General features: G+C 28.2%; 1 protein-coding gene across 3 annotated transcripts; it reads left to right on the forward strand.

Moving 5' to 3' along the window:
• On the forward strand, nucleotides 1,413-7,128 carry LOC109332706 (subtilisin-like protease SBT2.5). Of its 3 annotated transcripts, none has more exons than XM_019567728.1 (3): nucleotides 1,413-1,524; nucleotides 1,647-1,794; nucleotides 6,903-7,128. In XM_019567728.1, the coding sequence occupies exons 1-3, from the start codon at nucleotides 1,448-1,450 to the stop codon at nucleotides 6,963-6,965; spliced, it is 288 nt and encodes a 95-aa protein (XP_019423273.1). In that variant the 5' UTR covers nucleotides 1,413-1,447; the 3' UTR covers nucleotides 6,966-7,128. The 3 variants fall into 3 exon arrangements, with proteins under 3 accessions (XP_019423273.1, XP_019423271.1, XP_019423272.1); XM_019567726.1 differs by lacking the exon at nucleotides 1,647-1,794 and adding an exon at nucleotides 6,480-6,627; XM_019567727.1 differs by lacking the exons at nucleotides 1,413-1,524; nucleotides 1,647-1,794 and adding exons at nucleotides 6,212-6,344; nucleotides 6,480-6,627.

The raw sequence follows: 16,002 nt of genomic DNA on the forward strand, positions 1-16,002 counted from the left end.
TTTTTTCTTCCTTTTTCATAACTCTTATCTTATGTTAATAAAATTTCATTTTGTGGATCAAGAAAATATAAGAGTGGCTGGACTCATTATTAACCATGAGATGAAAAACAATGGTTTAGATTAGAACAGCCATTAAATACCCATGCATGATGCAACCCACTATTTTACTTCCCACGCACGTTAATTTTGTAGCAAGTCGTTGCTCCTGTATTTCTTTTCGTCTTATTTCATCTTTTCGAGCCATGAAGGAATTAGATTTGTGAAATGGGGAATGAATGAATTGGGTTTGGTGAAATGGAAAGTAAGAGGAAAAGGTGAGAACGATGAGATTGTAGTGGAAGCCTATATGTTATAGTGGACGAAAACATGCATTCAGAAGTGTCACGACAAGAGTATTCCTCACCATTTAATTATATGAAATGTTATATTATTTAGTATTGAAATGGAGAACAATATCAATATATTAAATTCAAGTTATTTATTATTATTATTATTATTTATACTTCACTAATTATAACCACAAATTAGGAACACTTAATGAGTGTGATAGATACAATAATACTTATTCTCTAATACTATTTTTTTTATAGGTGAAGAAAAAAGGAAAATTTTCTAATAATATCTTAGTAGTTACTCAACGTTCTTAGGGATATAGGCACAATTAATCGAATCTCATTAACAAATTTTCATATCTTCTTCTCTTTTATTTATCATATGTCTTTCATTTGATTACTTATGGTCAACAATGCATAACGATCATTTCATTGCACCAACAATTGGTAACAAAGCCAATTCTTAGATGACTTTTAGCTTAGACGCCAGATTATGACAAGGGGGTGAAGGATGTGTTGGCTAGACAAAGTTTGTCCAAGACATTATGCAAGAATAAACCAAATGAGTTGAAAGAAAAAGAAACATTCCGAGATTGCACTGAGGACCACAAATATTTTTTATTTAGAATCCTAGAAGTCCATATATTAGATTGGGACTAAGGTGAAGACAGAGACTGAGGTACTAAGTCAGACTATGGGACAATTGCTGATAATATCTATCTAAAAATTGCAGAAAATGATCTCATTTAATATTAGAAGTGGAGTATCCTTATGATGTGTGTACAATGTCATGGAAAATGATATTAACTACTAGCGAGTCCATAAAAGCAAAAAAATATTGATTAATTTTGATGTAGGATATAATAAGAGCATTTATTTAGATGCAACATATAACATAGAGATTGGTAGAGAATTGGGTCGGGTACAAAGTTTATAAAATTTGAATGTATATGTAATTGGACTGAGTGTAAATATAAATGGGTTGGATGTGAATAGAATTTGGTATTGCTTTTTAGAAGTCATTCAGACATTGTTGTCTATAAATATCAAACTAGTGAAGCAAAGAATGCATTGCAAATATATCCTTCTTATCAAATTAACAAGAGTGAATCCAAATGGAGAGCACAAAAAGTGAATCATACTTTGTCTTCATGAACTATGATCCAGAATACCAGCGACTTCTAAATGACCGGTCTCTTCACATTTCTTTGTTTTGTTATTATTATATAGTATTTAAGAATGTATAATATTTTTACTCTATATTTGGTTAAATATACTCATTTTAATTTATGATTTTGACTTTGTTGTTGCTAGAACCAAGAGAAGGACGTTTGAGCTTGATTTATACCTTAGTACAAAGCATAATGAAGTTTTAGCAAGAACCCTTGAGCCAGGAAGCTATAAGAAGACATGCTCTTTGGCCATTGTTGATGGGTTTTCAGTGGAAATCAATGAGGATCAAGTAATATATATATCCTTCTTTAGTTGTTTCTTATTATAATTACATGATTTGTGGCATAATATGCTCTTGAAATTTTCATTCCATCATCTTATGCAGTATTGTGAGAACCAGACCGTACTGGGCAGTCTAGCCGGTTTGATCGTTAACCGGACTTAAAAATGATTTTGGTTTACCGTCTTAAGTGAGTGAGGGTTTGACCGCTTTGAACCGGAGAAGTTCCGGTCCAACCATGTTAAACCCAGTTAAACTGAATTAACCCAAAAAGTAATCAAACAGTTCACATAAAAATTAAAAAATGGAACATTACTCTAATCTTTTTTCATTTCAGAGCAAAAAAGATAAAGAGACATTGTATCAATTATTAATTATATAAAATTTTACATTTATATATAATTATATATCTATGGATAAAAGTATCAATTATTTATAAAATCATTCATTCATATAAACAATTTAACCAATAAAACATAATACCAAACCTCTTTCGGTTTGATGTCCAGCTCAGATTTTACAACATTGATCTTATGTGTCTTAATTTGCTATCATTTTGAAACAGGCAAACGTGCTTCGATATGCAAAAGGTGTGAGGATCGTAGAGAAAAATCATGAATTTCCTTAGCATGACATAGAAAATCGTGATTGATGATTGTTAGAGTTATGATGAGTATCTTATTCGATTGGTTAAAGTTTATTATAATTTGACTATATTATATATATATGGGTCTGATTTGACCATAGTTATTAGATGATTAGACTCATAATTATTTAATTTCCTATTTGGTATATAAATATAAAATATACCACATAACATATAACGATATATTCCACTTTATATTTCTCTCAAATATTTATGCCTTTCTACCATTCTTATTTCTATATTTCTAACCATACTTATTTATCTTCTCTTGATGTTTGTGATGTACGTATTTTCTGCAAATAGCTTTTTCTGATGTATGTTTAATTATTAGCTAAGATGTGAACACCCTGTTATAGGGACACCCTTGTTACAAGCTTTCAGTCATTAAGTAATTTATGTGTTAAAAGATAAATTAATAGGGAAATTATCAATCCGTTATTATATAATCATGAATAAGATTCTTGAAAGAGCATGTAATTCAAGTGATTATTTTTTACGCATGCAAAGATAATACTCATTAAGATTGCTTTATAACTCTAAAGTATGGGGAAGGAAAATGATATTTCACTATGATATCCTTTATAAATTTAGTACCATTTAAAATTTAATTCATATTAATTAATTAATTCACACTAAGATATCTTTTAAAAATTTCGTATCATTTAAAATTCAATTTATTTAAATTTGTTACGAATCATTTTGCATGTGGCAGCTAATGATTTGTTATTGATGAATTGATATTGCATTCTTATATTATTTAAAAATTTTGTATCATTTAAAATTCAATTCACATCAAAGTGTCACATAGATGGTAAGAAGTCTAATTTATCTTTATACAAATCTAATTCGTGCATCGATTTTTTAAAGAGTAATATTACATGTATATCAAGTATTTACATCAACCATAATAATTGAGTGTAAGATGATGTTAGATTTATAATATTACTCAAAGTTTAATGCTCGATTTCTGATAGTGACACTTATTGGGAGGGACATTCACACATCCAGAAAGAGATTAATTCATTATTTATAAAATAAGAAGATACTATTTGTAATACCAAATCCACAATCATGACAAAAAAGACAGTAATCTAATAATATAAAATCTTATTAAAACATCATGTATCGTAATATTCCAAAAGTCAAATGTTCGATTACTATGTAAAACATTTATTATGAATAACAATCATCTATCCGAAAATATATTAGTTATTTATTTACTGGAGATAAATGAATATCCTTAAATACAGTCAGACTCCTCTCTATTATTAGAGATAAGAGTTATATGAAAAATAAAGATAAACTAAAACCCAATAACACTTATATCAATTAATTTATACTAAAATTACACTTTTTAACTTAACAAATAAATATAAAAAGTAAAACTGACTTCTCCAATAATGGAATGGAGTTAGAGTCCCATAACTATACCCAAAAAAACTTCCACAGGCAACCTTTCAATATTGTAAACAATGCTCAGATGCAGCCGATGTAAATAAAATAAAGATGTGTAAGATTTGACTTTTAAGCACAAGCGTGTAAGAGATTTACTTTCATTTGACTTTTAATAGTACACTGTACATGTTCTATTTTATTAACCGACCCAAGTATGAACAAGGGTGGTTCACACAAAAATCAAAATCATGCACGTATTCCAAAGTAATTTGTTGTATTATCTTTGGGGAGCACCACTAATCAGAGTCCAAAGATCATGTTAGTTAGTTGCAGCTATATTAATTTCAATTATATTTAGTTTATTCAAATATGAGTTTGTTCACATGGACTAGATGGAAGGATTAATAAATGTTTTTGGGCATAATTACAATTTTCTATATCATCATTACATCCTTTTTGTTTAAGAAAAAGTTAAAGAGAGTATGTTTTTCTAAAGAAAGAGAGAGTATGTTAAAATAAAGGGTCTTAAAATGATTCATCCATGTGTAAGCTCAATCCACACCTATTGAAAAAAAGTTAAATGAATTTGATTGAGATGTTTTTCATAATGGATGATTAAAGATCCATTCAGCAAAAGAAATTCAATCAAGTGGATCAAATAATATTATAAATGGAATATTTTAGGTCCAATTGATTTTTTTAACTGACCTCAATTCTCCTAGTCCGACCCTTACATTAGCCTATGGTTCGCTTTTGACCTTGATCTTAACATCGTGTCTAACCCTAATACTGACTATGGTACCTAACTGTTAACCTCTATCCACCCACCTATCATTGTCGTCTAATGTAGTTAGAACCATATTAATCAAGATTCATATCCTGATTCAATTCGATCGATAAAGTAATCGATATTGTACATAGCATATTTTTGACTGAAATTGCATGTTGAATCACTTAAATTGTTCTAGAATTACATGATTATCCATTTTTATGTGAATCTGGCTATACAAATTTTGAATAGGGAATGGATCAAACAACCATTATGGAGGGTCAACCCTTGTTGAAAAAGTGTTCTATATAGATTGCCCTAAAAACACACTTAGATGTTTCATCATTGTCTTGCAAGATTTCCTCTTAGGTTAAGGCTTTGAGTTTCATGAGGAAGGAAAAAAAGTAGGTGGTAGTAGTTTGAAAGGAAAAATAGTGTTTTCTAGGAAACCTAATACTGAATATAAATATTAATGTACATTAAAAATAGAAATGTTATAATGTTTAGCAGGTAAGGAAAATAATTAATATATATAGGAAATAAGGAAAAACTATATAAAGAAAATAACCTTCAATTATATACTTATTTAAAAATAGGAGAAAATCTAATAATTTAATATAATAAGCAATGTGAAAATATATATGAAATAAGGAAGTAAATATATAAAAAGATCAGAATTCAAATTTGAAACTAATAATAATGATAATGTAGCTAACTCTTACCCCATATCAATATTTATCGCTAATGACACTAATGTCGACTCTGTCTACCTCTCCCACTAATCGATCATTGGTGACACCATTATCAACATTCCCCTAACCCTACATTGACCACAAAATTGTGAAAAGGAAAATTTTATAACAAATTATAAAATCTAATTTTCTCACTAATTTTTTTATTTAATCATCGACAAGCCTAGTTTAATTATCTATTTTCCTTGTTTTATTAATTAAAACATGAGTAGTATAAAAATTATACAAATACCTTTATTAGAAAATAGTGTTAGCCTTTATTTACAACATAAAAAATGTTACCTCTTACCTCTTGTAAAGTTGAAACAATCATGCCTCTATTGATTTTAATAAAGTTATCTTCATAATCATATTATGATAATTTTAGTTGATATTCTGTTTTTAGATGAGCCTTTTAAATGCGTTTAGAAATAGAATATGAAAAGTAAGAAAGGTAGAGATGGATATAATTTCATTCCTTTTAAGAGAAGTTATTAAATGTATGTCGATCAAATATTAATAATAGGCAAAATGATTAATAAAATATATAGAACTATGTCTTGGTTGATTTAGACATATGCGGAAAAGGCCGATAAAAATTCTAATAAGAAGAGTAAATCAAAAGGAATTTCATCAATAAATTCCTAAAGAAATTGGGAGACCAAGAAAAACTTTAAACAAAATAATTAAGAAAGACTTAGATATCAATATTTTGTAAACACAATATATGATAGACTATTGTCGATCCCATATAGTCGGATTAAAGTTCTTTTGTTGTTGACTTGTTGTATTGAATATAACTAATAATTTTTATCTTCTCTATTATTTGTTGTTGTTTAGAACTCATTCAGCCTTTTGTTAACTATAAATATATGGCTAGTGAAGCAAAGAATGCCATTGCAAATATATCCTTCTAATCAAATTAACAAGAGAGAATCCAAATGGAGAGCACAAAAAGTGAATCATACTTTGTCTTCTTGAACTATGACCCAGAATACCAGCGACTTCTAAATGACAGGTTTCTTCTCATTTCTTTGATCTTCTTATTATTATTATTATTATATAATAGTTAAGAATTAGTGTAAAACTTTACTCTATATATTTGGTTAAATATACTCATTTTAATATATGCTTTTGACTTTGTTGCTGCTAGAACCAAGAGAGGGACGAATGAACTTGATTTATACCTTAACAGAAAGCATGATGAGGTCTTAGCAAGAACCCTTGAGCCAGGAAGCTACAAGAAGACATGTTCTTTTGTTATTGTTGATGGGTTTGAAGTGGAAATCACTGAGGATCAAGTAATATATCTCATTCTTTCATTGTTTCTTGATAAAGATGGATTGTTCCAAATGGTATCCTGAACCATGTCCCGAATCAATGATATTGAATCAAAAACAAAAAATAATGAAAATTTATTTTTTTAATTGACATGGTATATTTTCATTGGTCCGGAATATGGTTCTGGACGCGAGATCATTGTCCTTGTTTCTTATGATAGTTACACTTATGGTGGCATATGATAATTTCCTTTGAATTTCTTCTTTGTTTTAATGTTCATATCATTTTGATACAGGCCAATGTGCTCAGATCTGTAAAAGAAGTGAGGGTTGTGGAGAAAAATGAAGAATTTCCTTAGTGTATGGTACTGTTTTGATGTGAAAATGAATAATACCTTGTGTTTAATTAATTTCTGTGCTTTTGAAGTTACTGATCTATGATTTTTCTGCATATAAGTTTTCTGATGTACATTTAATTTGCTAAGAACTCCATAAGTTTATGTAATGCATCCTATTTCTCTGGACTTCGTGAAATGGCAGTAGCTATATAAATAATGTTTTCATGCTACAACAACAAAGCCAGCTAAAAAAATCTGAATGATAAAATGTGTTTGTATTTGTAAGCAAAAAAGCTAAGGTATCATCGGAAAAAAAGGAAAAAAGCTAAAGCATTGGCATTTTAACTTTTTTTCCCTATCAACCAATCATGCATTAATACATCAATAGAAATTATAAATTTTATAATAATTAAATTTAAAGTAATATATATTGCGAAAGCGTGAAATAAATATTATGGTCATTTCTCATTATTGATTAAGACATGAAAAACTTTATTTATAGTACATGAATGGGTAATAAACTTACCTATATAACTAACCAAAAAACTAATAAACACATGTTGTAAAACAATTCAACATGTGTAAAATGTGTCAATTACAAGATTTGTTCAACCAATGTTTCACTTGATTTTCTAATCGGATAATCGATTAACAGTTGTGTTAATCGATTAACACTTACCCAGTTAATCGATTAACACTTACCCAGTTAATCGATTAACACTTACCCAGTTAATCGATTAACACTTACCCAGTTAATCGATTAACACTTACCCAGTTAATCGATTAACTATACAGTAAATAGATTAATTGTTATTGTTGTTATCTTGTTTACATGGTGGCTTTCTTCTCCAATAGCCCCCTTAAACTGTAGGGTAAATGTTAATGACTTCAGCTTAATAATTTGATTTGATAACAATGTGATGGATTGCAATCTCGATCCTCATTTGATTGAATTTTCTCAACCACTTGATTATTTTCCTAGTCAGAAATCTTGATCGTTTTCCCATGGTTTTACATTGTTGAAGCTTTCTTGGTTGCTCTTTATCATAGCATTCACTTTCTTGGCATGAATTTCATACTTTTTTGCAACATTTTAATCTTCCCTTTTCAAATAGGGTGTTGAAAACGAGTTATAACAATCTTCAAAATATGACCACAATCTTGCATGGCACAGTATTGTTAAATTGTAATGTGTTCATCATCAACTTCTCCATTTCCAGAACTTCTTTCTGCCCTTATCCATGTTGTTGTCCAATATTCTTCATCAAGAATGGCTTGTGCAACAAATTGGCCAAACTCAGTTTTATTATGTTGATAAAATTATTGATTTGATGGCACCAATCAAAATGAATGTCACAGAACTTTGAAGTTTCTACTTTATGGATGGATGGTGTTTGGTGAACAACACATGATTCTTCAGCAATGTCTTCTTTTGATCTTATCTCTTCACAAACTTTTGCGCTTCATGTCGAATTTTTTACGATGATTCTTTTATTGAATCTTGGAAGCGAAAGATAATAATTAATATAGAGAATGTGCAACGGTGACCAAAACCTTTAGGATTTAAGGCTCTGATACCATATTGTGAAAGCGTGAAATGAATATTATGGATATTTCTTATTATTGATACATGAAAAGTCTTATTTATAGTACATGCATAGGTAACAAACTTACATATCTAACTAACTAACAAACTAATAAACACATGTTGTAAAATAATTCAACATGTTTTAAAGGTGTAAAACGTGTAAAATGTGTCAATTACAAGATTTGTTCAACCAATACTTCACTTGATTTTTTAACCAAATAATCGATTAACAGTTGTGTTAATCGATTAACACTTACACAGTTAATCGATTAAGTATACAGTTAATCGGTTAACTGTTATTGTTGTGTCTTGTTTTCATGATGGCTTTGTTCTCCAATAGCCCCCCTCAAGCTGGAGGGTAAATGTTAATGACTCCATCATGATAATTTAGTTTGATAACAATGTGATGGATCGGAATCTCGATCCTAATGTGATTGGATTCTCTCAACCACTTGATTATTTTCCTGGTCATAAATCTTGACCATATTTCCATGGTTTTTCCATGGTTTTACATTGTTGAAGCTTCCTTGGTTGCTCTTGATCATAACATTCACTTTCTTGACGTGAATTTCATACTTTTTTATAGCATTTTAATCTTTCCTTTACAAACAGGGTGTTGAAAATGGGTTATAACAATCTTCAAAGCATGATCACAATATTGCATGGCACAATATTGTTAAACGACAATGTGTTCACCATCAACTTCTCCATTTCCAGAACTTCTTTCTGCCCTTATCCATGTTGAAGTCCAATATTCTTCATCAAGAATGGCTTGTCGTGCAACAAATTGGCCAAACTCAATTTTATTATGTTGATCAAATTCTTGATTTGATGACGGTAACCGATCAAAATGAATATTACAGAACCTTGAAGTTTCTACTTTATGGGTGGATGGTGTTTGGTGAAATACACATGATTCTTGAGCAATATCTTCTTTCGATCTTCTCTCTTTACAAACTTATACGCTTCATGTCGAATTGTTGACGATGATTCTTTTATTGAATCTTGGAAGCGGAAGATAATAATTAGTGTAGAGAATGCACAGCGGTGACCAAAGTCTTCAGTAAAATGAATATTATGGATATTTCTCATTATTGATACATGAAAAGCCTTATTTATAGTACATGAATAGGTAACAAACTTGCATATCTAACTAACTAACAAACTAATAAACACATGTTGTAAAATAATTCATCATATGTTAAATGTGTAAAACGTGTAAAATATGTCAATTACAAGATTTGTTCAATCAATGTTTCACTTGATTTTTCTAACCAGATAATCGATTAACACAACTGTTAATCGATTAACACTTATCTAATTAATCGATACAGTTAATTGATTAACTGTTATTGTCGTTGTCTTGTTTCCATGGTGGCTTTGTTCTCTAATAATGCATGATTATAATTAGTTGATAATTTTAACTTTTTTACACTTACAATATATCAAAGCTAAATTCTTAACATCTTTCAATGTTTCAATGAGAGATACTTCTTTTCTCATTTTAACTATAAATCCACATATATATTACTTTTGAGTGGCTGCAAGTAGGCCATTGGATAGGTATCTATTCCAAATGATGGCGAGCTAGTTGTTGAATAATATTTGAGCTTATAAGCATAAGTCCTTGGCTACGGGCTAAAAAGAAAATAACAGTTTCAATATGTCTCATATTATGAATTAGGGGTATGGACTATCCAAATCTGGTTTAACCTAATTATTATCAGACTCGAATATGGTTGAGTTTTATTATGTCTTAGACTTTATCAATATTTAAAATTAGGTAAAGGTCACGATTCAACCTTACTTATCTCATGATAATTCATTCATCATGTTTATATGTGTCTAATCAATTGTGTACAAAATAATGATATACATATATGTAATGTATATATATAGCGAAGGGTATGGCATGACTCGACCCAAAGTATCCTTGTTTTCTATGATTTCTCATCATATATACATATATCTAAATGATTAGCAAAATATATGTATATATATTATTTCATATGTCAAATTACATACTGATAATAATAAGTAATATTAAGACTTATTTAAAATGAAAATGCATTATATTTATTCAAGTATATGTTCGAGTTTATAGTTGGCTCAGTCGACATTGGGGCCAAGTTAGCCTTTAAGTCTAGGGTCGGGTGCAAAGCTGACTTGATAGAGTTCAAAAAATAATCCAACCTATATTTAGGGTTGAGTATGGAAAAACTTTACTTGACCCTACCTATCTCATATTTACCCTTATATCAATATTTTTAGATTTACATAGATTGGGGGTGGGGTTATATTAACTAATTTTATTAGGTTTCAATTATTGATATTATGAACACCTAAAATTTGTTCAAATGGTTTTACAATAATGTAAAAAATATCAAAAAACTAATTTTACAAAAGATTGGCGATATTTTAAAAATGAATAAAATTTACATGATAATAAATATTATTAGTATTTTACAATTAAATATATCCTACCATATAAATAATATTATTTTTATTTTAAATAAAATCAATTCTAGATATAATAAATATTATTGGTTTTTTAAATAAATAAACCCTAAAAGACAATAAATATTATCAATTTTTAAACTATGGGATAACGATCTTATCAACTTTTGAAAGATAATTGATTAACAAGTTTTATCAATATTATTTTTAAAAGTAACAAATTATTAATCTCAAAGTCTCATATTTTCAACTATAGATAAACATCTTAGCCTCTACTTAAAAAATATCAAAACACCTAATTTTCTACTTACATGAGTAGCAAGGCCAACTCAATCAGCATCCACACATCTCAATGGACTAGGTGCAAAGTGTTCCTCTTATTAGCTTCGTTCACGTATGTCTCATAGCAAGAGATCTTTGCACATGTTTTTTTCTTTTTCATTCCCTTTTTTATTACTTTTTTTCTCTTATTTAAAATTCAATAATAATTATAAGAGTTGATTTGTTTATAAGTTACAATAGTGATAATAGGCATTTCGTGACTGTCAGTCCAGATTCATTCTTTTACCAAGTATTCAAATTTTATATAATTGATTTTGAAAAATTAATTTTTTTGTATTGAGTATACTTTATATTATATTTTTTATTGGGATACTTTATATTATAACTTTTGGTTTTATTATAACTAGTGTGTACAGGCACTTCGTGCCTGCCGGCGAATATTGTGTGATACTACATATTCAATTTTTATATATTTTATTTTATTGAATTAAAATGTATTTGTTGTGTTCGGTGTACTTTATATTACATTTTTTGTGATTATGATAATATTTAATTTAAGATGAGATATGTGGTTAATTAATGTATTGGTGGTAGTTGCTTAGGATTATATAGTTTTTTTGTGAAAATTAAATAATATTAAGGGCAATATAGGAAATAAAAATTATACCATGAGGGAAGTTATTTCAAGTTTTGGCTTTATATATAACTAGAATGGCCACAACATTTTTATTTTCTAATGTCAAGTATTTAAGTTTTATATATTTTATTTTGGTGAGGCAGAATAATTTTTATATTGAATATATTTTTATTTTTATTGGGTGCATTTTATATTATGTTTCTTTGTTTTTATTTTAATTGTCAAATTAAGGTGAAATGATTAATATGTTGGTATGATTACATATAATTATAAGGTTTTGTGTATAAATTAAAAAGTATTAAGGAAAAAATAGAAAAATGAAAATTATAACATAATAATAGTTACATCATGTTTTTCCTTTATATAGTACTAGTGTGTACAGATACTTCGTGCCTACCGACGAATATTATGTGATACTACCTATTCAATTTCTATATATTTCAATTATTGAATTAGAATGTATTTGTTGTTTTTGGTGTACTTTATATTATATTTTTTTTGTTTATGATATGTTTAATTTAATGCGAGATATGTAGTTAATTAATGTATTGGTAGTAGTTGCTTAGGATTATATAGTTTTTTTTGTAAAAATTAAATAGTATGAAGGGCAAAATAGGAAATGAAAATTACACCATGAGGGAAGTTATTTCAAGTTTTGGCTTTATATATAGTATAAATATAGAAGTATAGAAGTATAGATATATTATATATATCCATATGTACTCTTCATTTTGTATTTTGTATGCACATTATGTACTACTAGTGTGTACAGGCACTTCGTGTCTGCCGGCGAGTGATACTACATATACAATTTTTATATATTTTATTTTTTTGAATTAAAATGTATTTGTTGTGTTTGGTGTACTTTATATTACATTTTTTGTGATTATGATAATATTTAATTTAAGATGAGATATGTGGTTAATTAATGTATTGGTGGTAGTTGCTTAGGATTATATAGTTTTTTTGTAAAAATTAAATAATATTAAGGGCAATATAGGAAATGAAAATTATACCATGAGGGAAGTTATTTCAAGTTTTGGCTTTATATATAGTATAGATATAGATATATAGTATAGATGTTAGAATGTGGTTAATATGTTGGTGATGATTATATATGATTATATGGTCTTTTATAAAAATTAAAAAGTTTAAGGGCAAAATAGAAAAGTGAAATTATATCATGGTGGTGGTAGTTACATCATATTTTTCTTTTATATATACTATAAAAGTATAGATGTAATAAGTTATAAGCACCACGTTTCCCACTTAATCATTATCCCTATTTTTTTTTCAAAAAATAAACATTGATCTTATTCTATAAAAGTTTTGTAATAAATGTAAATCATTTAATAAAACATAAAGGATAAACTTTTAGATAATATGATGAAAGATATTTGTTGGCATGATTTAATAATTAAAATTTGTTTTAATATAAATAATAGTAATAAATGTTTTAAATTAACTTTTAATAAATATTAAATATTAAATATAAAAATGTATAAATAAGGATTAAAATGATGGTAATGACTTAGATCTTATCTTCTGCATACTCAAGTTAAGATATGCTAGCGGACTCCATCTCTTGAAATGGACAAACAAATGATGATAAATATTGGGTATTTCTTTAACCTTATAGTTTTTAAATATTAGAAGATCAGACATTATTCATATTATGTTTTCTCTCTTCTTGAGTTTAGACATGATAGTGAACAAATGATCACTACTCCCTTCTCTGAAGGTAGGAATGATAGATCATGATTTACATTGTTTCTTCTCTATTAATCTTTATATAATAAATCATCCAACCAACAACACATTTTCTATCTGATAATCATGTAAGTCTTGATTCCCTATTGCACATATGAATACATAGGAGCAACATAAACTCTTGTTAGACAAAAAAAAGGTGTAATTTTAGTCCTTTAATAGTGAAATAAGTATAAGATATAGATCCATGATATTAATAGGGTACCATTTAAATATGGGTGGACGGTGAGTTAATTCATTCTCTAAGTCATAATCAATTCCCAAACCGTCGAAATTTGATTCAAAGACCATATTTTCCAAAATTGACATAAAGAGGTAGATAATAAAATCTTACCATTTCTATTACCTCTTTTGAGGTGTAGAAGCAATGAAATCAGGTAAGATAGTTGGTGACTCCACTACAGACAATCATAAGAGAGTGATGCTCATAATATTTGTTAGCAGCTTTTAGATATTGTTTTTAAATATATAAAAAATAAAAAGTTTTGTATGCTTTCTACCCACACAATATTATGTACACCGCATCTTGGCACACATATATATGTCACATACTCATATATTAGATATTATTATATGATTTGACGTACATTTACTTTGTTGGTATGACTATTGAGTCTCTCTTATATTAGGATGATAGATCGTGAAGATTGTCATCAATATCATGAGTTAAGCGCTTAAGAAGGTAATCTCTTATTTTTAACCTATAACATTTGAGTTTCCAATCTTCTAAATTGAATGTAGTTTAAGGACCATGTATATTCTTATAAGGACTTCACAAATACCCTAATAGTTTGTCGTAAAACTATGACCTTTAGACATTTCAAAAACTTGATACAATATACTTTTTATAGGACACAAAAAGCACACTTTAATTTTTTATCCTTGATTATTTCTCTTCATTTAGGATTTATGTCCTTAAATAAGATGACATGTTGGCCATCCAAACTCTAGTGGTACATGATATAATTGCATTTTAGTGTTATTGTATCATAACTTTTTTTAGTAGCCTAGCTAAAAGCCTACTATACAATGAATAGCCTCATCCCCACATAACAATGCAAATCAAAACAAAAAACTAGAGAAAAATAAAAAGAACACAATAATATATCCAAATAATTTTGAAAACTAGATTATCTCTAGTACTAAATAGTCCAATAATAAATAGAAATCATGATACATGTCCTTGAAAAAGTTTTAATTAATGGTATAAGTTTTTAATTATTTTTAAACAAACAAAATTCATAAATCATCAAACTCGTTTTTATTTCACATTCTAGCACGGGAGAGATCCTGACCCATAATTTTGTCATTTCATATTTACCCATTAATTTTAATGGTCTAATTAGCTTTGACTCTACCTTATTTTCTGGACACTTTGACTGTGACTTTCCCGTTTGAAAATCACTGAATTTATTCCCAAGATACTGTAAGTAGATATATCATATATTCATGATACAAGTAATTCAATTTGGGGTAATGCCATACATCTCTACTATGAATAAACTGAAACACTATGTGTTCAAACTCTTAGACCAAGATTTCTAATTAAGGTAATAAAGGAGTAGGAGCTACCTACGAAGACTTGCTTCCAGTTTTCACCAAAGTTTCAGAACAAAGCATAGACTCTAGTTCAGATATTTCACGTGCAGCCTCTCCATAGCTTTCTCAAATACTGGAATATGAGGATGAGATTTTTTTAAAGATTTCTTATTTATTTTTTAATATAAAATAACATATAATCATAATTGTTAAAAGAATTTTTTTGTCACATATTTTAATCTTATCCAATATTGGACTCTCCAAAAAGGATTCCCACTCAACATGCTACCTATTTCTTTACCACCTTTCACTCTCTTATTGACAACAAGTGACAATGCCCCCCACTACCACAAGAGCCTAGGTTTTGGTCCTCTTTCGAGGTTGAAGCTTCAAGTGTAATATGCATAATGAGTTTGGTTTCCAAAATATGTGTGGCTAAGGCTTTGTTTTGGGAGTGTTATTTTGGAGACGAAGAGAAAATAATGAATGACTTTGAAAAGGGTATCATTTGTTTGGAAGTTGAAGGAAAAAGAATGAAGAATTTTGGAGATTTTTAGAGCTTTTTAAAACCCTCCACATGTCAATTTTAATGGTTCTCCAAATTTAGAGTTTTTCCGATGACAAATATGTTAAAATATCTAAATGACTTTAAAATGTATAATTATATTTTTCGTATAATTTTTATTGTTAATTTGATTTTTAAGGGTTAGTTTGAGAGTTAGATTTTGGAGGGAAATGAAGGAAAATAGAAGGTTTGGAAGTCATAAAATACACTTGTGAGATGA

The sequence above is a fragment of the Lupinus angustifolius genome, chromosome LG18 (genome assembly GCF_001865875.1).
Source record: "Lupinus angustifolius cultivar Tanjil chromosome LG18, LupAngTanjil_v1.0, whole genome shotgun sequence".
NCBI classification, from domain to species: domain Eukaryota; kingdom Viridiplantae; phylum Streptophyta; class Magnoliopsida; order Fabales; family Fabaceae; genus Lupinus; species Lupinus angustifolius.

What these genes read in the sequence shown, in the direction of transcription:
- LOC109332706 (XM_019567728.1), top strand. Translation starts at nt 1,448, where the DNA reads ATGGAGAGCACAAAAAGTGAATCATACTTTGTCTTCATGAACTATGAT. An exon ending in CAGCGACTTCTAAATGACCG is followed by an intron (nt 1,525 to 1,646) that starts GTCTCTTCACAT and finishes TGTTGTTGCTAG; the next exon opens with AACCAAGAGAAGGACGTTTG. An exon ending in TGGAAATCAATGAGGATCAA is followed by an intron (nt 1,795 to 6,902) that starts GTAATATATATA and finishes ATTTTGATACAG; the next exon opens with GCCAATGTGCTCAGATCTGT.